The sequence below is a fragment of the Pleurodeles waltl genome, chromosome 1_1 (assembly GCF_031143425.1).
Source record: "Pleurodeles waltl isolate 20211129_DDA chromosome 1_1, aPleWal1.hap1.20221129, whole genome shotgun sequence".
Taxonomy (NCBI): Eukaryota; Metazoa; Chordata; class Amphibia; order Caudata; family Salamandridae; genus Pleurodeles; species Pleurodeles waltl.
In genome coordinates this window covers 851,469,388-851,491,714 of record NC_090436.1, presented here as the reverse complement: position 1 = coordinate 851,491,714, position 22,327 = coordinate 851,469,388, and the positions used below count along the sequence as shown (strand labels likewise).

The 22,327-nt window shown below is 44.6% G+C and overlaps 1 protein-coding gene across 1 annotated transcript in view; it reads left to right on the top strand.

Moving 5' to 3' along the window:
* The window catches only part of TRPM6 (transient receptor potential cation channel subfamily M member 6), a 1,083,502-nt gene that overhangs the window by 595,622 nt on the left and 465,553 nt on the right, over nucleotides 1-22,327 (top strand). The window contains exons 14-15 of the mRNA XM_069229129.1: nucleotides 12,115-12,255; nucleotides 13,189-13,338. Coding sequence (XP_069085230.1) covers nucleotides 12,115-12,255; nucleotides 13,189-13,338 — 291 coding nt within the window. The remainder of the gene's footprint in view (nucleotides 1-12,114; nucleotides 12,256-13,188; nucleotides 13,339-22,327) is intronic.

The following is a 22,327-nucleotide window of genomic DNA, read 5'->3' as shown; positions in this document are numbered from 1 at the left end:
GTTCAACCAAAGGCTCCTGCAAATTGCAAAGGGATTCATCTTCAATGTGTACAGAATTGAGCACATCTCCTCTGCACTATGTGCCTTTCACTGCTTACAAGTTTACAAGTAAAATGGATGTTGATTCACTCTAATTAGAGCAGATGGGATCCAATGCTTTTAGACAGACAGCCCATATCCAACACACAAGGTGATGGGAGAAATGCTTCCAATTTGCCTAACTACTAGCAATCACTCAGTGTAGCATTTCAAACCATTGTTCTTTAGACTACTATCCTACATCAGTTTGGGTCCCAGCCTTGCCCTGCTCCAAGTCGAGACTAGCCCCATTTGCCATGCCAAGTACCTTCTGAACTACAACACAAACAACCCAAGACTGGCTTCATCCTGATTGGGGCTTTTTAGTTAGGTGTAACTTGATGTCAGTGGCACAGTGAACATGGAACCCGCATCCGGGCATACCTTTGCCACTTAGTTTGGCACATCAAAGGAACAAATGGTGATGGGGGAATGCTTGCAATTGCTTTTGTGTGTTTACAAAACATAAATAGCTGGTTTACAGATTATTCTTAATTCTCGTGAAAGCAAGCCACACATCAAATTAGTTGAGTAAAGAAATATCTCAGTGTCATTGTTAGAGCAGGTTAGAGTTAGATAGCAGAGCAAGGAACCAGAAATACTCTTTTAATCATTGATGTTAACTTTCATGCACAATACCCCTTTTCACATGCTTGATTGGAATATCCACATTTAAGGCTGAAAACAAAGCAAGGGCAACATTAGCAAAAGCCAGTTAGTCTCTGATAATCTGGTGCAGACCTACTGGCTTTTCCAAGTGTTTTTCCCAAAACATGGCCGCCATGCATGAGCAGGCACATGTTAAATAACCTGATGCCTAAAGCACTGGTCCCTCTGCCTACCTATAGCATCACAGTGAGAGGTGCTGATTTGAATTGATACTCGCTATCTTTCCTCACCAATCCATTGTTTGAAATGTATACATATGTATTTTTGAACAAGTTACCTACTGGGGGTCGCCAGTAGGTAGTTATCTTTAGGACCTAGTTTCCTTATGAAAAGCTTTTTTTTGTTTTGCTCATAAATTTGGCACAGTTTGACAAATCTTCACAAAATTGTCAAAACTAGTTTGCCAGTCACTTCAGCTGCTGTTTGTAAAGTTTTAGGGTGATCCGTAAATTGGGGACTGAGAAAAAGGGGGGTCCCAAAATGCAGTTTCCCTATGCAGTTTACCATAGGGATTTTAGACACGACTACAGCCCAAATTACTGAATAGAATTACACCAACTTTGTTGCCTGGTTAGCGAGCTGAAAAGAGTGTGTAATTACATCTGCTATTTATAATAATTTGAAGGTGGTGGCTAAATTGTAAATTAAAGGTATGACTATGACTTTAGAATTTTCAAAGTTTGTGTAGTTTAAACATGGTTTGTATAGGGAAAATACATTTTCCTAATTACAACTAAGCTTTAACCTTTGTTTTTTCATTAAATATCAATGTTTTTTTAATTGTTTATTAAAACTGTGTTTAAATCGTAGAGTCCAGTGTCACAAGTGGAGAACTGGTACATGGAGTGTCCAACAGTACAGTAGAGGAGGAGAGTGTTGTAAAGTCTATTGTCACAGACTGGAGTATTGTAGATTGGAATTGAGTTGAGTATAGTAGAATGTAGTAGCTTATCGTACGGTGTAGTAAAGTGTTATAGACTGTAGAAACATGGTATCTCATATAGTGGAGTTAAGTATTGTAGACTAGGGCAGCGAGTTCTACAGTGGAATGGCGTGCCGAGCTGTAGAGTAGGGTGTCTTAGACTGTCATAGAGTGGAGTAGAGTGTTTTGGAATAGAGTAGGGTGAAGTTGAGTGTCATAGAGTGGAGTATTGTCAAGTGGAGTGTCATAGAATGGTGTGCCGTGTCATATAGTAGAGTGGTGAATCATAGAGAGAAGTTGAGTGGCATGTTGTTGAGTGTCATACTGTGTGGTACAGTGGCATAGGCTGGATGGGCATAGAGTGGAGTAGAATGGCATTGAGTGTAGTACAGTGTTATAGAGTGGAGTTCAGTGGAGTAGAGTTTCGGATGGTGGAGCAGAGTAGAGCAGAGTGTAGTACAGTGGTGTAGAGTAGAATAATTAGTACTAGAGTGGAGTATAGTTGAGTGGAGTACACTGGAGTGGGGTACTGTAGAGTGGAATAAAGTATCATAGAGTGGAGTGGCGTGTTGTAGATTATAGTGTACATGGAGTGCAGTAGAGTGGAGTAGTGTAGCATACAGTTGAGTAAAGTGTCATAAATTGGAGTACTGCGTTTTACAGTAGAGTTTAGTGTAGTGGGGTGCTGTACAGTATTGGAAAGTGATGTAAACTACAGTAGAGAACAGTGAAATACAGTCTAGTTGATTTTTGAAGAGTGGAGAGTACAGTACTGTGTTGTATAGTGTGGTATAGCCGATTAGCATACAGTGTTATAGAGTACAATGACATTGAGAGGTGTATGTTGGTGTGGCACACAGTGGAGTAGAGTGGAGTACTGTGTAAGAGTAGAACTTTGTAACGTGGGGTGCAGTGGCATACAAAGTTGCATACAGTGTTGTATAGTGGACTAGGGTATCAAAGACTAGAGTGGAGTAGAGTGTTGTACAGTGGCATACAGTATAGAAGAGTGCTGTACATTGGAGTGAAGGGGTGTATATATAGGAGTAAACGGTCAGAGAGTGGCATTCAGTGTTGCAGAGTGTTGCAGAGTGTTGTAGATTGGAATTGCGTTGATTACAGTAATGAAACAGTGGACCTGCAGAGAGTGAATTGTTGTATAGTAGTGTAGAATGAGGTAAAGTCTTGTACAGTGGAGTAGAGTCAAGTGGAGTAGTGTAACACAGTTTGGAGGTAAAGTACAATGGAGTGTATTGGTGTGTCATAGAGTAAAGTGCTATAGAATGGCATGTACTGGTGTAGCTTAGGTCATAAACTGTTATAAATTGGAGGGGGGGTCTCAAACAGTAGAGTTAAGTGCTGTGTCATATAGAAAAGTGTTGTGCAGTTGAATAGAATGTATACAGGCATAGAGTGGAGTATAGAGTTGGATTGTGGAGTGTACGGGGACAGAGTAGAGTAAAACAATTTAGCAGCATAGAGTGGAGTGGTGTACAGTGTAGTGGCATAGAGTGGATTATCTTAAAGTGGAGTAGCATACAGTGGAATAGCGTACATTGAATACTGTACAGTGTAGTATAGAAGAGTGCAGTGGCATACAGTGGAATGGCATATTGTGGAGTGGTGTACATTGGAGTGGCATAGAGTGGAGTGGGGTGAAGTTGATTAGCATAGAATGGGGTGGTATGTATTGAAGTAGTATAGCGTAGGGTCGAGGAAACAGTTATTAATTGGATTGGTGTTTCATATAGGATAGTGGATTGCTGTGCTATACAGTGTTTGAAACTGATGTAGAGTGGAGTTAAGTACTGTACAATAGAGTGTACAGGCATGGAGTCTAGTGCAAATTTGGACAGTGGATTGTTCAGAGATAGGGTGGAGTAGAGTCTAGTAGAGCAACACAGAGTGTAGTAGAGTATTGTAGAGTGGTGTTAAAGTGGGGAGAGTACATTGGAGTGACGTAGAGTGGAGTAGCATAAAATGGAATAGCATAGAGTAGAGTACACTGGAGCAGCATAGAGTATAATAGCGTAAAGAGTGAAGTACAGAGGTGTGGCGTAGAGTTGAATTGCATAGAGTTGAATAGTGTAGAGTGGAGTACCGTACAGTGGAGTGTGACAGAGTGAAGTAGCATATAGTGTACTGGCATCCAGTGGACTGGAGTAGAATGGAGAAGCATAGAGCGAAGTGGTGTGTAGTGGAGTGGCTTACAGTGGAATAGTATAGAGTGGAGTGGTATACAGTATAGTGGCTTAGGCTGGAATAACATATACAGGAGTAGCATACAGTGCAGTGACATATAGTGAAGTGATGTAGGTTGGAGTGGCATACACTGTAATGGAGTAGAGTGCAATAGCATACAGTGGAGTGGAGTACAGTAGAGTGGCGTCCAATAGAATAGCCTAGAAAGGAGTGGGTTAGTGTGGAGTGGCATATTCTGGAGTGACGTAGAGTGGAGTACCATACAGTAGAATGGCATACAGTGGAATTGGGTAGAGTGATATAGGATGTGCTGGAGTAGCATATAGCAGAGTGGCATAAAGTGGAGTGGCGTACACTGAGAAGACGATCAGTGGAGTTGTAGACAGTGTAATAGCGTAGAGTTGACTGGTGTAGACTGGAGTTGTGTACAGTTTAATAGTGTAGAGGGGAATGCCATAGAGCGGAGTGTTGTACAGTGGAGTGGCGTAGAGTGTAATAGTGTATAGTGGATTAACATAGAGTGGAGTGGTGTATAATGGAGTGGTGTAGACTGGAGTGGCCTACCGTGTTGTGGGGTAGAGTGTAATAGCATACAGTGGAGTGGCATCTAATATGAATAGCATAGAATGAGGTGGCGTAGGGTGGAGTGCCATACACTAGAGTAGTGTAGAGTGGAGTAGCATACAATGGAGTGCCATACAGTGGAATAGCCTAGAGAGGAGTGGCACACAGTTGAATTGCGTAGAGTGTAATAGCATATACTGGAGTAGCGTATAGTGGAGTGGCATTCAGTGGAGTGGCGTATACTGAAGAGGCATAGAGTGGAGTTGCAGACAGTGTAATAGCGTAGAGTGAACTGGCGTAGAGTGGTGTTGTGTATAGTGTAATAGCGTAGAATGAAGTGGTGGAGAGTAGATTGTTGTACAGTGGAGTGGTGCAGAGTGTAATAGTGTATAGTGGAGTAGTTTACACCACAGTAGTGTATAATGGAGCGGTGTAGACTGGAGTGGCATACAGTGGCATGGAGTAGAGTGTAATAGCATACAGTGGAGTGACATACATTGGAGAGGGGTCCAATCAAATAGCATAGAATGAAGTGGCATAGAGTGGAGCAACATGCACTGGAGTGTGGTAGAGTGGAGAAGTGTACAATATAGTGGCACTCAGTGGAAAAAGGTACAGTGGAGTGGAGTGGAGTGGAGTGGCATACGGTGGACTAGAGTAGAGTGAAGTGGGGTACAGTAGAATAGTGTATGAGTGAAATAGAATATTGTAGAGTAGCGTCCAGTGGAGTGGTGTAGAGTGGAGGGATGCAGACTGGAGTGGCATACAATGGCATTGCGAACAGTGTAATGGCGTACAGTGAAGTCTTGTACACAGGGGAGAGGCATGGAGTGGAGTCGCTTAGAGTGGAATAGCGCATATTGGAGTGGCTACCGGAGTGTGGGATACTGATGTATGTGAAATTTAGCAGCAATGTAGATTAAGCTGTACAGAGTAATGCAAAAGAGTGAATTGAGCTGTCTTGAGTTTCTCTAGATTTATCAATCAACGCAGCGCCACACATCGGGTGTCCTTGTGTTTCTTTGTAAATGTGACTTAAGTATTGCATTGGCCATGTGACACCATGAGCCATGCAAGAGTACCACAGTCCAATAATACAGCTAGGCCTTAGCTATACTTGGGCCATGGAATACTGTGATAACTTTGAAGTATACTGAGGTACATGGCAAACAGTTTTTGGAGATTGAAAAGGCAGCCATATTGCTTTTACTTCACTTTGGTTGTGTTAAATGTTAGGGCCTTAGCAATAGGTAGTATTAGGTTCCTACCAATTACCTCTTTATTTACGTGGTAATAAGTACAGAATGTATTTATATATGCTTATGTATTTTTAAATAGGTTTACTGTGGTGTGCCAGGTTATTTTCTCAAACCTTTGTGTAATTCCTCAAAAGTACTGCAGTGACAGATATCACTAAGTTTAAATGCCTTATAACTTAAATAAATATTTACCCTACTTAACTGTAGTGCCCTAAAAGCATCATCTTGGTACATAATGTAAAATCCTGCATTTCGGGACTCCTTCCTTTTATCTTTGCACTACCATAAGGAATCACCATAAAATTTACAGCATATTAAAATGTTGAACAAGATATAGGTTTAGAAAGTTTTGTAGTGAATTGTCAAATGGGTGGAAAGTTGTTAGGGGGCTAATGTCAGAGGAATTCCTATCTTTGAGAATACTAACTAAAACTACAGAGTAGCAATCAGATTTAAAGTAATTTCTTTCTTTTTATCTATTGTGTTTGTTATGTATGTGCTTATTGGTTTACATAATCATGTGGCCAGAGATGTGTCTTTTAGTTGTTCATGCAGTCATTCTGAAACTTTACATATGCAGTCTAGTGTATTTTATGGGTTTCCTTCCGACTTTAAGTAGGAGTGCGCTACATATGAATTCCAAAGTGACTGAGAATCATTATTGTTATAAAAATTAAGATTATTTTTTTTTCTTCCTAAAGGCCAGTTATCATGTCCTCCATATAGTAGTTTGTGTAGCTCACTTCTAGGTCACTTTTCTATTTTGTTGCACAGGAGTACATAAAGGAATATGTTTTTTGTTAGCAGTCGTGGCTTTTGGGGACTACTGGGGGTAGGGAGGCGTGCAGGGGAAATTAATAATATTTTTTAAATGTTTTTTTAAAAACTTACCTATGCTCATGCACCACGCCGCTTCTTGGCTCCTCCACTGCACGCAGGCACAGGCTTCCTGCCAGCCCCATGGCCAATCCTGAGATTGCTCAAAGCAGCCTCAGGATTGGCTGTGAGTGCCCAGGCAGGGCTCTCCCAGGCAGACTGGGAGCCTGTGCAGGCTCTTTTTGCTGGGCTGGAGAGAGCCCTGTGCGCATGTGTGTTTGGTCGGCCCGAGACAGCCGGCCAAACACACATGAGCTCTGAGGGGAGTGCACAGTGCACTCCCCTCTGCTGGCCACCCTCAATGCACCACCCCTATCACAAGGTAAAGAAAGGATTTTCAGCAGTCGCTGCTGGTTGGGGAGGTGATGCTCCTCCGCCATAGTGGAAAAGCCACCACTGTTTGTTAGGCTTGTTGGGCAAAGTTTTATTTTGTGAGCCAGAATGCACAAAGAAAACTTATGTAGAGTAAGATGTATTCTATTGATTATGTATTTGTTTATAGATTTCTATTAGCTTGTGACCATAAATGGATCTTTCAGTTGTTCGTGTAGTAAATCTGAAACTTTATATACGCAGTCTAGTTTATTCTTTGGGCTTTCTTGCTACTTTTAGTAGGATTGTGCTACATATGGAGGTCAAAGTGAATGAAAAGTAATCATTGTTATTGTTATAAAAATTGAGATTATTTTTTTCCTGGTGCCTAATCATAATGTCTACCAAATAGTAGTTTGTGTAGCTCATTGCTAGGTCATTTTTCCATTTTGTTTCACAGGAGTACATACGAGAGATGGTTTTTGTTAGGCTTGTTGGGCATAGTTTTATTTTGTGAGCCAGAGAGCATGTAAAGAAAACCTATGTAGAGTAAGATGTACTCTATTTGTTATATATTTGTTTATAGACTTTCATCATCATGTAAACATAAATGGGGCTTTAAGTTGTTCATGTATTAAATCTGAAACTTTTCAAATGCAGCCTAGTTTATTTTTTGGGCTTCATTGCTACTTTTAGTAGTATTGTCCTACATGATATTACTAAGTTGAAATACCTTATAATTTAGGAAATACTTACTCTACTTACATGCAGTAACCAATATAATCATCTGTGCCCCCTCATATCTAATGCTGCTGAGAATCAGCAAAATCCGGCTTGCTGTTTTTGCTTTGAACAAAATAAAAAAATTGATGTGAAATACATTGGATTTGAACCGTGTTTTGGGGCCCTTCTTTTTTCTTTGCGCCCCATTAACCAAATGCCACAAAACCTTCAGTACTCCTACAGTGAAACAGGGGGCAGCCGTTCTGCAAAGTTTTGCTAACATTAATCAGATGGGCACAAAGTTTTTAAGGGACAAAAATCCCAAAAATCCCTATTTCTTGTAACTCCCTGTAATATTTTAACCAATGGCAACGATTATAGTTAGGATTGTGTTTCCATAGGAAATGCCTTTTTTGTGTTGCTAATACGTTTTGGGCTGTTGGACGAATCTCCATGAACTTTCCAGAAAAGAGCTCTTTTTTGCCTTGTTTGATTATGGAAAAGGGGGTTGGGAGTGTCCTAAAATGATTTTTCTCCATTTATTTTTCAATAGGAACATTAGACACAGCTACAGCTCAAACCGCTAGATGGATGTACACTAAATTTGTCAGTAAGCTTAGTCTTGGTTCAGGAAGAGTATTTTTGTGATTTCCTGTAAACCTGTTCAGTAGTTTTTAAGAAATTATGGCTCATAAACTTTGTATACATCAAGCCGCGGAGGATCTGCAAAGCTGACAGTTGCCATGATGAGATCTGATTAGCTGCCACCACATCGACAAGATGTTGAGGCAGCCATCTTAGAACTCAGTCTCGAGTCTTAGGAAACACATAAAAATGACATAAGCAGACAGGGTAGGGATACTCTTCCTCCTACTCCTGGTGGTGAGGTCCCTGCTTGGATCCAATAAAGTTTTTGTAAAAAAAAAAAAACAATTGTTGCCGAAAATTCACCCTAAAAAACACACACATCCCGGAGTGGGCCTAGGCCCCTGGGATGGTGCATTTATGATTTTTGGGGGAGACATGTGCCCTCACTCCCCAAGATACCCTAGGGATCCCAATCCCCGGGGATGATATCTTGAAAAGGGACATTTCTGTGGGCCCCCCTCCCTATGCCTGAAAAGGCCTCTTGGACCCCATTCCCTTGGGCTGTAACTTTGGAAATAGGGAGGGGGCACACAGCCCCTCTCCCAGAACTATTGATTGGCCCTTGGGAACCCATCTCTCAGGGCTGGCTGAGGTAGGGTGTCTCGGTGTCTCCAACCACTCCCTCCCTTTGCCCCCCCCGCCAGGCACCATTTATTTCCCTGCTCGAGAGTGTGGGCAGGGAAAAAGTTTTGTGGTCCTTCCAGGCAGAAGCACAAACCAGCTTCAACCAGGTAGGAGGACAAAACATTATGCCTGCCCTTGCTCTCAGGCAGGGAACGTCAGTGAATTGCTCCTGCCCGGTAAAAGCAAAAGAAAAATGCTTCCACCAGATAGGAGCAATGCTGACTGCCGCTGCACCAAGGATGGGTGCAGGTAGAGGAACTGGCAGGGCTGCGAGGGCCCAGCCCCCCCCCGACAGTCCCCAATGAGGGCCCTGCTGTGGGCACTGGGACACCCCACTTAAAAAAAGTTAAAAATAAAGATGACTGCTCCTATAAGAGCAGGGAGCTGGGTTGGTGTCTACGCTGGGTATATAAAAAAATGCCTGCTCTTGCGTGGCTCTGTGAAATGGAGCTGCTGGCAGGGAACAGACTGTGCCGTAGGGGCCCTGGAACTCCCCCACAGCCCTCAAAGTGAAAAAAACAATGAGTGTACCGGGTGGGACTGGGACACACAGAAAAAAGGGTAAAAGAGTGAATAACAATTGAGCAACCAGAGACACTCATTTATTTTTCACTGCTCCCACTAAAGAGCGTCTTATAATGCCCTCCCAAGGCCATTTACAATTGTTTTGTTTTTAGTTTGGTGATGTCCCTAGAAAGGGCAGGGGCACCGTCTAGCATTGTTTTCTAAAGTTGTAGAGGGCAGCAGGGAATCCAGCAGCCCCCTCCCGAAACATTTTTTTAAAAGCTGTAAGTTTCCTGGGCAATTGAATCCATGACTCCAGTAGCGCTTACCATTTTTAAAAAAAGCACTTTTAGTTTGTGCTCTATGCTCTTCAGCTGGAGTCCAAGGTCCTTCTGTGGTTGTTTTTATGATTGCATTTTTATGGGCCTAAAATGGTAAAAGAAAGACTCAGCAACATGTTTGTTTTATTTTAATAAAAACACAAATATGTCTCTGAATATTTACTTTAACATTTTTCACCCACAAAATATAATATTTAAAAAGTCACAGACATCTTTTTAATAAAGCTTTCCTAAACATGTTTTTGTAATCAGTATTAGTAAACATTACATTGTGTGATCATTGAAATATACATTTGATTACAAGTATTGGTGATTTATGGAGAAAGATGATATATTGGCTTTGTCTATATTGATATGCTCACACCTTGATAAAATCATATAGGCTCACTTTTTATATTTTAGTGTTGTAGAAGGTTGTGTGTGGCATGAGGGGATGGGCCACAGCTCAGGCCCTAGGGTCAACCCCATGCCAGCTGTGCGCAGTGAGGTGTTGGCTGCCTGCAGGGTTTAGATGTAGGCCCAGGGCCTGCATCCAACACCCTGCCATGAACAGCCAAAGGCATATGTGGAGGATGGGTTGGCTTCATGTATGGTAATAAAACATTACATTACAGTAAAAAAAAAAAACTGGAAATTCACTGGGAAAAAAACAAAGGTTAAAGTGACGTTATAATTAGCTGAAACATTTTAGTGACAATGTAATGCTTTAAACTAAAAAAACACTGGAATTCACCAGGTATAGTTATCTCTTGTAACTATGGGGGTTATTCTAACTTTGGAGGAGGTGTTAATCCGTCCCAAAAGTGACGGAAAAGTGATGGATTTACCACCAGCCGTATTACGAGTCCATTATATCCTATGGAACTCGTAATACGGCTGGTGGTATATCCGTCACTTTACCGTCACTTTTGGGACGGATTAACACTCCTCCAAAGTTAGAATAACCCCCTATATGTCATGCGCAAAGGTAACTAAAACTGGTGCCCTTGCCATGCAGAACTGATTATCCCACATATTACCTCACTCATGGCATTTTCTTTAGCATTATTGAAAACATCACTGTAACATTTGAAATAACATAATTTGTGAGAAAACTGTTCATGGTGATGGCACAAGTTTTTTCGTTGAATATATAGGGGGTTATTCTAACTTTGGAGGAGTGTTAATCCGTCCCAAAAGTGATGGTAAAGTGACGGATATACCACCAGCCGTATTACGAGTTCCATAGGATATAATGGACTCGTAATACGGCTGGTGGTAAATCCGTCACTTTTCCGTCACTTTTGGGACGGATTAACACCTCCTCCAAAGTTAGAATAACCCCCATAGTGAGTTGTGAGTAGTGTGTATGATACATACCCACTCTACTCTCCGAAACCCATACTTCATGAATGCTGAAATGAAGGTATTTACATATAGACCAATGACTGTAAAGAATGCTACATGAAATGAAAACGAATGTTTCAGTTAACGTGGATAGAAAGACGAGCAAGCTTCGGAGCACCCCCTTCCCTTTGAATTAAAAACAGAAAAAGGATGTGAAGATTCTGATTTTTTTCGTCCCTAAAATAGCATGCATAGTTTCATTTCAGCACTTGGGGCCATATTTGCACCATACATCGACAGCAGATTGAGGTTAGTTTGTCAGGAAGCATTAAAACGTGTTTAAAGTGGAATTGTAGTTACTGGTCTGAGAATTTGTTTTTCTCCTTAGGGATCATGACCTTTGAGCAAAACAACTTAATGAGAACAAGAAATATAAACTGGTGTGGATGGTAACTAAAACCCAGACACTCTTCTTCAGTTTTGACACACGTAGCCTCGTATTAAAGATATATTTTATGCTATGTCCTCGGGTGCCCCCTTATCTCAATGTGATAGCAGAACAGGATAATTATCGTTAACAAATATGTGGGTGCTTTTGAAAAACTGGTGGTGTCATTAACGGTTAGGGTGACAAATACAAAATATCTTTAGATAATGCACAATAGTCCTAGTTGCTACTTGACGGCAAGACATCAGTTGATGCAGACTTGAGGTAGACCGGCCACAGGGTGTTCTGAAGTGGTAGGGTTGGGAAGTAGCTTGTTGGTTGAGTTTCATTAAAGAGCATGGGAGGTAATCTTTGAGCATATTATAGCAGCTGTATTTAGGACCGAGACAAGGATTGACCACCCGGTTTTCTGTGACTGTGAGGTTTTTTGGTAGGCGGAAGTGAGAAGGCATTGAAAAGAACATGCTTTGGCAGAGTCGATTGCCCAATGTTCGAGATTGATGTGTGTTATGTGTCATGATGCGAGAAGCAGACACTTGGAATCACAAACAAAGGCAATAGGTTTTCTAATGCTAAACTATATGGTTGTTAAAAAAAATCTCATTTTTTCAATTGCAGAGCACCCTTCCATCAGACTACAAGATATCATTAATTGATGTTGGTTTAATAATTGAATATCTCATTGGTGGAGCATACCGCAGCAGCTACACTCGGAAACATTTTCGCGTTTTGTATAACAGCCTATACAGGAAAGGCAAGGTAGGTGCTGATCAACTCCTGACACTCGTATCTGTGTGCGATTAAGACAACACTATCCTGTTTTTAAAGCTCTTTCTTGGCTTTAGTGATGGCATTCATGTTACGCCATTGGTGCAATGCCTATATGAATAGGTCACACCTAAAACGATTATTCAATAGGTATGTAAAAAAATCATTAAAGAAGCTTCTGTGGACATCTTAAACATCAGGCAGTAGAAAATTTAGTCAAGAATGTAAGGAGCAATGGTTGTGGGTGATCATAGGGTATTGAATGAAAGTTGTTTGAAGAAAGAGGTGCTTGAAGGTCCAGCGAGGCACAATGAAGGTTGACAGATCTCAGCCGTGGGAAGATGTTTAAAAAGGAAGCCACAACACATTAAGGCCAAGCTGGTCAGAGCCAATACGAGATACGTGGGTAGGCCATTTCAATGTTTTGAAGCACAGAAGGCTAGTTTTCATTCTCCTTCCTTTATAACCTTAGATATTTCAACTCTGAGCAGCACAGAGCTATAGGTTGCATGAACGCATCCAGTAGTGTTTATTTTGTCTCTGGCTATCCAGGCTTGTTGAAGCTGAAAGCCTTGTAGATTTCTCAAGAGGTCTCAAAGATCTTATAGTACGTGAGAGAGAGCATGTGCAGCGGTGTCATGGTGGGTGGCATTTGTTAGATCTACCCCTGGTTTGTGATCATCCGGTACAGAGCTTGAACTACAATGTTGCAAGACATTCTCATCAGAAGGGGCAATTCAGAGTGTACACATCAAATGTGTTTCAGTTCTCAGCTGGTCAATCGAAATCAGATGTGTTTCCACAAACTTGCGTTACACTGGGTTTAAATGATTGTTCATTTGCACACTGACTTAAGTGTGCAGAAATAGACGTTTCTCTGTAGCAGTGAGCCACGTTATTTTACATTTCACTGTTTGTACCTAGGGAGCTGGCAGTCACTCGACAACAAGCTTGGCACTCAGTTTATCCCAACGGAACCTTCAGCTCAGCAGTCAGATGAACAGCAGACTTGGATCCCCTGATAATACTATGCACTCACAGTTTATCAGGACAGCACAGCCTTACAAGCGCAAGGTAACGATCTCCGATGTCTTTAACCCTATATTTGCCCACAGGCAACGTTAGCTGTCTGTAAAACTAAATGTTATCAATCCTTCAAAAGTAGAGAAAAGCAGCCCAGAAAGAAAGTGGGTTTTGGGCCAGTCCCTTTCAGCCATTGAATCTCATGGTTTGCCGTTGCTTGGATGTACTCTCGATCAAGGCCATGGAATTTTGTGGAAGGTTACGTAGTCCCATTTTTGTTCCTAAGTTTATCAACTGTGCTACCAAATAGGGAGCTCTGAAGTCTTACTAGACACATGCCTACTTCCACCTACTGCTACTATGTCAGTTGGCTGTCCATACGCAAATAGTACCTAAAAAACATTTCAGACAAATATTCAGTAACAGTAACTGGGCTCTTCAGCTACTCCTTCTCCCAGATCCTCTTCCATAATGTCCCACACTGATGGAGCACTCTGCAAAACGTCACCTATTCTCCCTTTTACAAACTAACATGATTTTGCTAAAAATACAGATCCTTCAAATCTCTGGCAGGAATTTTACTCAGCCTGGGTGATAAACTCTGCTTCACCGGCAGAGTTGGCGGAGTTTTGGCCACTGCCCGCTACGCATGTAACACAAGTAACGCAGAGCTGCAGCCAGATTCCACTGACCTCCGTATTACAGAGTTTTTTCTTATGTGCAGCTCACCAACAGTTAGTTAGCAAGCACAAGCAAGAGTTATTGTCCCATAATGCTATTTTCAGGTGCTAAGACCCAGTGCAATTTTCCCAACGCAGGTGGTTATGACAGTTCACGTTCAAGCTGCTGCTCAAATATAAAATCTGCTCAAGCTGCAGAAAAACCAACCCAAGTGACAGCACCCGCTTGTGCGCGGTGTGGTGCGGTTTGCTGTGATTTCTCAGCATGGAATGAGCCCCCGGCCCTGAAAATCTGTGCGACATGCTGATTCCTACCTGCTTGTGGAACTCCAAAGAATCTCACAGAGTTTTTATGTAACAGCGCAGAATTCTGCTGAGTAAAATCTGCATGTTCTGTCTAGGCCTAGTAGAATATCCTCATATTCAAGTTATGTCTCCATACGCCCCACCTGCCTTCAAGTTAGCTGCCAGGACTCATCGCTTCAGTTTTCAAACCCCTTGGCCACCTAACTTTCACCCTCATTTTGTACAAAGACCTTTGCATAAATATCTGAACTTTGTAAATAAATATGTGTCATGTTTGTCATAGTATCTTAATGTTATTGCCTAGTAAAACATAAATCACTCTTACAAACTTTCTTAGTAAGCACTCTTCTTCATTTAATGTAGCATCTTTTATATTATGCCTTGTTGAAAACCTTTGTTCATTAATTTAACGTATATAAAATTAAATAGTTACATGTAAGAGCAGTCTTTTTTTTTAACCTGTGCGGCTGTTCTCTAGCGTACATTTAAGATATTTTGATTGAACAAATATTATGGCACAAACACCGGCATGAGGTGTTTTGGCTAAATATTGTCCCTTGTATAATCTCTTTGCAATGCTCAAGAGAAAATATTTGGCATTTGTCTTAACCATAAGTATGTAATTACTTTTTCGAAGTACTTCGAAAGAATTAGTAACTACTTGATCACTCAGTAATGCAGTTAAATGGTTGTTTCCGTTTTATTGAGGGTTGATCTTCCCATTGCGATATGTCTCTTGTAGAGTTACCAATTGTATGTGTTCTGTAACAAGCCAAATGGACAGTTATGCCTCTAGGAGAGCAAGGTGATGATGATAATGGACATGTAAAGAAATCTCACAGGGTGGAGTGGAGGAAGGAGAAAGAAGGGAAATAAAAGCAGAAATTGTGAGCTTTTACAAAGTAGAAAGACACAACATCTTGAGAGGTTCCTTGGCATGTGTTTAGGGTCATGAATTTCAGAGTCTGGTATCCAGAACACCTAAAGAATCAATTAATGATTTTTTTTTAATTAGAGAACCACCGCAATAACTTTGTTTCCATATGGTAAATGTTTGCTTGGTATGTTGCAGTTGATTTTGACTAGAGAGTCTCTAGATGTGGTACGGAAGACTTGGAATAAGATACTGTGTAGATGGTGAGCAAGTGATTTTTTTTCAAAAGTGATTTGATCTTAACAACACTGTCAAAGTTAAGCATAGAAAATGTTTTTATGCCGGTCTACCCTCAAGTATCTCAGAATGGATTTCACTAAGATGCAATAAAGATAGAACTTTCCACAGCAGTATGGCTGCTCCTTCTGATGCGAATTGTAGTTGGCAACAGGTAGACTTTACATTTTTTAACTGATTTCCATAATGGTTTCATTCAATTACATACATCATTGGTCTTAACTGAACTCCTTTAAAAGGGTCATCCAATGACTCACTGACAATAACCAACTGAAACGGTTGCATTATTTGTTTGTTTGGGTTGTAAAACGTATTGTGATATTATTTACCAAACGGCCCCTTTAAGGTTCTGCAGAAACGATGCCATACTTCACATTTTGTACATTGTAGAAAAAGCATCCATTTACCCAGATGTGTTTTTATTTTCAGGTTCAGCAATACAATCTTGTATATGTGAGCTCTGAAAGATCTCTGATTATTGAAGCCCGGCCATTCTGAATCATTTTTTTGTTCTATTTAACCTTGACTGTGACTCTTATCTTTTAAGTTAGGGTTGCATGAATTACGTACGATAGTAGTGCAACTAGAGCAAAACAAGGCATTATTACATTCGTTACAGCATGCATTACAGTGACCTGGGCTCCAATCATGGATTCCAAAATTTGATAACTAGACAGTACTAGGTGTACATTTAAGTACAAATTCGGGCCAGGTGGTATACATACTTTGTAAGGAAAAGCATTCCTCACTTGGGGTCATTTTTCTCTAGCTTGTATTGAGGAGCTTTGTTACCTGTCACTTCTTGCGTCAATCTGTGTTGCAGAAAAACTTGTGTTCCAAACTGAGTTTTTTATTATTTCCTGAAAGAAAGGTGGGTCTTGGTTATGGAATCTCTGATACATAGGCCTCAAAGTGAACTCTGTAGGAGCCAGCACAGACTTTGCAAACAGTGAGAGATGTTTTTGAAGCTGGCTGGACCTGTAAGAATCCAGACAGCTGCAGTTCAAATGTTTGTAACTGGGAGATAAATGAATTGGGTGACATGCACTTCACATGACTATCACATATAACACACTGAGTTAGCACATTAGGGGTCTGGCAACCCTCGTATGCTGCCATCGAATATACACCTGTCTCAAATGCTGAGATATACATTTGGCTTTTATGCAAGAAGTGCACCTCACTTCCACTGAACTAGAAAAAGTATCCCGACCCTGGAGTGGGACAGTGCTTGGCACAGGATACTCTACATATGCCAGGGGGGTGTTGGTATGGGTTGCCCCAGGAGTCCCATTTGTAGCCCACAGGGCAATGATAGACCCAGACGGGCGCTATGTATTGCTAGATGGGACACTGGATGGGTGCCCATTGTCGATTGTTTCCCTGTATGCTCCTAATACGCTCCAGGGCGACTTCCCGCGTACAATGTCCCAAGTACTACTTATGGATCCACAGGCTCCTGGTTTATGAGGGGGGGACTTTAACTGTGAACATTTCACTTAATTGGATATGTCGGTGCCCCCCTCCCTGGGACACAGGAACTACAGGTGACCAGACATTTTAGATAATGGACTTCTATGACACAACTCCACAATATCTGTTTTTTAGGCCACCCCTGAGAACGGGAATACTCTTAGTATGACCAAGACATCAAATAAACACCAGGTATGATTGTATGTTCTGTACTGCATAATTCTGGCCCCGGCTGCAAAGCTTGGAATATCTAGGCCGCACAACCTCTGCACACAGCCCCCTGAAGGTAACCTTTTGTTGGGGATGGAGACAGGGCCTGATACCGACTTGGAAGCTGAGGACAGAGGGCCTCCTAGATACCTCATACTGGGACACCATCAGTACCCACTTGCTTTGTTACTTCGAGGACAATGAAGGCCCAGCTGGAACCAGATATGTGGAATGGGAATGCCACGAAAGCAGTTATGAGGAGGCATTGTATTAAGACTGCGGTGGGGAGAATGGGCGTCCCTCCTTTGTAACATACTGATGTTGGGGGCATGCCTGCGTATCACAAATTAGATGTGGTGAGGGTGGTCAAGGCCCAGGCGTGATCACAAGTAACATACTGATGTTGGGGGCATGCCTGCGTATCACAAATTAGATGTGGTGAGGGTGGTCAAGGCCCAGGCGTGATCACAAGACCCAAAGGGTCAGCACAGAGAAGAAACATCCCGCCTTAATAATATTGATTTTAAGCCTTCCCTCCATAGACAGCATGTGGGGAGTGACAAGCCGGGCCGTACTATAGTGTTGCTTCTATGCTCTGCGATACCTAGGACTGTTTTTGGGGCAATTCACACTCTCACTTGTAGGGTGGCACTCTCCCAGGTATACATATGTGAGATCATTACGCAATACTATGAAACGCTATATTCCACCTGAACCCTTCCTTGGATCTTCTCTGTAACTACGTTATTGGGGCTGCCCTTCCTTGCCTTGACCCCCTGTGAATCCAGGAACATGAGCAACCCTTACAGCTCTAGGAGATACAGGCGGTAATAAGCCAGGTGGCCGTAATAAGGTCTTGGGAACAGATGGGTTCCCAGTGAAATACTGTGTGGCGTTTAGAGCCACCCTCTCCCCCAAGTTGCTCAAGATGTATCAGGAGTCACACCAGCAGGGGCCACTGTGGAGTCTCTAAGAGACACCCTCATAATAGTACTGCCCAAACCAGGCAGAGACCCTCTGGTGGTTGACTCCTATTGCCCGTTGTCAATGTACATCATTGACTATAAAATGAGTAAGGTGCTGGCGAACTGTTTGCTTCCAATGCTCCAGGCACTTGTCCACTCTGATCAATGTGGTTTCATCCCCACCAGAGCTACCTATGACAATGTAATAAGTGCAGTTGAGAGATTTGGAAGCCTCCCAGTGGTGGTCTCCTTGGGTTTCGAAAAGGCCTTTGACACCGTGGGTGGTTGAACTTGATGGCAGTCCTGGAAGCGATAGGGATGGGCCTGAGTTCCTTAAGTGGATGAATCTGCTGTACACAAAATCCCAGGTATGGACGTGATGTCAAGTATCCCTGAAGTTTGCCATCGGTAGGGGCACACAACAAGGCTGCTCCCTTTCCCACTGATTTTTGCCTTGGCTATGAAACCCCTGGGTCTGGGGGATGGGGCGTGTCAGTAGGACCTAACTGGAATGTAGTCTCGCTTTACGCAAATGATGTCCTGATATACCTGCGGGACTTTAAGAGAAGGCTGCTGGCGCTCTTCACTGTTTTGGCTTTATTTGGGGATATGGCGGGACTGTGGGTGAAATGGGGGAAATCCAGTGTCTTCCCCTTGTGGCTGATACAGCATGCAGAGCCTTCAGAGGCAGACACTGGCCTTCTGCCTTGGCAATTTAAGACATTTCGGTACCTAAGGGTGACTAATTATCATGAAGATTGGGATCTCCTTGAAAGTAAGCACGGTAAGACCCTATCCTCGCCATGGCAGTCTCTGGGATTCTGGATGGGCTGCCTCTCTCACCTATGGGCCGGGTGTCTATAGCAAAAATGATATTGCTCCCACGGCTCCTCTATTTCTGTGAAGCAGCACTAGTGATCCCTACTAGCACTTTCTTTGGGGACATACAGAGACTATTATTGGACTTTGTCTGGAGAGTAGAACTCAAGCGAGTATCTATACATTTAATCCAGCGCCCTATGATGGAGGGGGGCTTAGGGTTACCTGATCTCGAGCTCTGTTTTGCCTCGGTGCAACTGCAGTTGCTTCTGTGCTGGCTGGGGGTTGAAGCAGTGGGTGAGCGTAGGTCAGTCAGTGAGAAGCGGGCGGATTTAGGATTACTAGGGTGGCTGCTGATGCCAGGAGAGGAATGGGTATATTAGCACACACAGCAAAGTGCTGCTGGAATAGGTAGATAGAGTCAATGTGAGGTACGCCTCCCTGCACCCTGCAGATGCCTCTCTTTAGTATGCGTAGAATGAGAACATTGCTGGCAACACATGACCTGGGGTCCTGGAGGGAAGTGGGGGTGTTAGACTTGGAGGACCTATACCACGATAGAGAGCTGCAGGACGTCTGTGACCTGGGAGCTGGCCAAATCTAAGCATATAACAGTCTCGTAATAGAGATTTGGAATACATCGTCAGTGGTTCAGTAACCTCCAGCTAAGCACCAGGGATTTCAGTGGCTACTGACACACAGGCTGGGCCATAAGGCAGTTACGGTGCTACATGCGGTGCTGCAGGCCACAGATGCTGGACAGGCGTTGCAGAGTAAGCCTCGCTGAGGCGCCTGCCTGGGGATGGACCTATCTACTAAGCAGTGGGAAACACCGTTTGACCAGGTTAATCAAGAGTCCCACAATGCTCAACTAAAATCTTCCCAATTTAGGGGCATGGCTTCAGGCGTCAAGATGGCGGTCGCACTCTGCGAGTGCTCTGGACCCCTCCGTCATCCGCCAGAGGAAGCCGACCCTGTTCCCACCCTGTAACGCGCATCCGACAACTTCTATGCGCTCCCTGCATACTAGAGACTCCGAGGAGTCAAAGAACGAGAAGCGGCGGTGCCGGGTCCCACTGTGGGCCGCCCGATCCTGTGATCAAGATGGCGGCGCGGATCATGGCTCCCTGCTGCGGTCCCCGAAAGTAGCGCCGAGTCCTAAATCGGACACGCTAGGAGAGTGTGGTAACAAGGGCGCCGGAGAGGCCTGGTAACACGGTCGACGGTGGTGGCGGATGGGGGGAGCCCCGGTGCCTCAGGTCTCTCTCCCCCCCTGGATTGAAGAGGCCGTCGGAGCCTGTGGCCTGGGCGCGGAGGTGGTGGCCTCGGGCCTGGCGAATGAACCCCGGGCCGGGCCAGAGGAAGAACAGGCCCGTCGGTGCCGGAGCGGCCTAGAATCTTGACAGGTCCGGCTGGCCTCCCGCCCAGTGGGACGAGACCATTGGACCGCTTGGTCCCGGGCGAGGGTCTTACAGGACAATTGCCAGGCCCTCCTTGCTGAGATCCGGAGGCTGTCTGGAGGGGCGGCCCGGGCCCAGACGGCGGCCCCGACTTTGGGGCCTGCCCTGCAGTGCGCCGCTGCCACGGTGGCCCGGCGCTTAAACGCACCTGACGTACCGATCCCCGCTGGGATGGGGACCGTCGAACAGGACTGCGGCGAGTGGTGGACCTGTGAGGGCGGTGCCGGACTCATCGGGACGCTCACTCCGAGGGGCTCCTGACGGCAGTGGGGACCCGTGTGGAGTGTGGGGCCTCCTCATCAGTGCTGCTGGACAATCCACCCTGCCCCTTGGTTTTCTCCTGTCGGCGCGCGCCGCCACGAGGGCTCTGCACTAGAGGGCAAGTGAAGAACTGGACTCCGGTCCCCCAAGACAATTGAGTGAGGGAGACCGGTGAACTAGACTACTGCAGGTGTGGGCCCGCGGGAGTGGCGCCAGTCCCCTTGAGGTGTCGTTCTTGGGCTTCCTCCCAGAGAAGAGATGGATTGCCTGGAGCTCGAGGGTCGCCCCATGGCCGCTGCTAGTCCCCCCTCCCAACTCCGCGTTCTTTACTAACATCCTGGTGCCACGGATACTCTGTGCTGGAGGGCAAGGGAGGAGCTGGACCCCCGGGCCCCTTCTGGACGGGAATGGGGCCTGAGGAGGGAGCCATGATGAGGCAGCGCAGGAGCAAAGGGTGAGGTGAGGAGTACCAAACCGAATGTCGTGGGACTGGGGCTAGAGAAGTGGACAGGTGTGTCCTTCCCGTCCCCAAATACCCCTCTGGGAGAGACGACTGCCTGCGGAGGTTCCCGAATGTGAGAGATACCCGGCAGTGCTGGCTTGAGATGCTTAGACGTCGACTGAGCGTGGTCAGTTGAAGGTCGCCCAGCTCCCGGGGAGACCGCCTGGAAGAAAGATACCCGCAGACAGATACCTAATGTGCGGACACTCGGACTAATCGCCCTGCCTGAGGTGTCCGGGCTAGCCCCTGAGGTTGTGCCCCTGGCGGTATCCCTTCTGGATTTAAAGCCACCTGAGACCGTGTGGTGACTAGAGACTAGCCTAAAAAAACTCGCGTGACATAAAGAGGTGAAAACAACATCTTAGAGGAGAGATGGGGAAGGACAGAGCAAATAGGCAGCCACCGGCCTCTCAGCAGAAAATTTACCAGTTTACCACCTCAACGACCGCTCGAGGCGATGGAGACGTCACCTCCCGGTGCCCAGCGCCGGACGGGGTGAATGCAATCCTTCAGGCTATTCAGTCATCACAACTGGCCGTGGAGACTAAGATAGGAGAGGTACAAGAGGATATTGGCCTCATTAGACAAGACCTCAGAAATGAAGTGGGTCGGATCACAGAAATGGAGAGCCATGTCTCCCATGCCGAAGATGAATTGGCCGATCTCAGAACCAAAGTGGCCCAATTACAAACCCGAACTGGCGAGCTGCACCAACGCGCCGAGGACACAGAAAACTGCTCTAGCCCCTCGACCCCCTCTGGGTGGTCCTAAGAGACCGACGATTGTACGTTTCCTAAACTTTAAAGACGAGATAACGTCCTCAAGGAGGCCAGACTTTCAGTTGACCTCCACTGGGAAAACCACAAGATCCTGATATTCCCTGACTACACCCGTGAGGTCCAGGCCCGGCGCCGGTCCTATGAACACGTCAAACAAAAGCTCAGGGCCATGCAACTTTCCTATATGTTCCTGTTCCCTGCGCGCCTAAAAGTCCTTATGGCCGGAAAGACGTACTTTTTTTAATCCCCAGAAGAGGCGTGGGACTGGTTGACGGAGGAGGGTGCCGGATGTTGGCGGGCCCCCCTGGCCTGGCTGGGGGCTCCCCTGGAGGTGGACCTCCCTCCCAGATGGCGCAGCAGAGGGGCCAAAAGCACACTAGATCTAGGCGTGGGGGACAGAGGGGCCCGAGGATC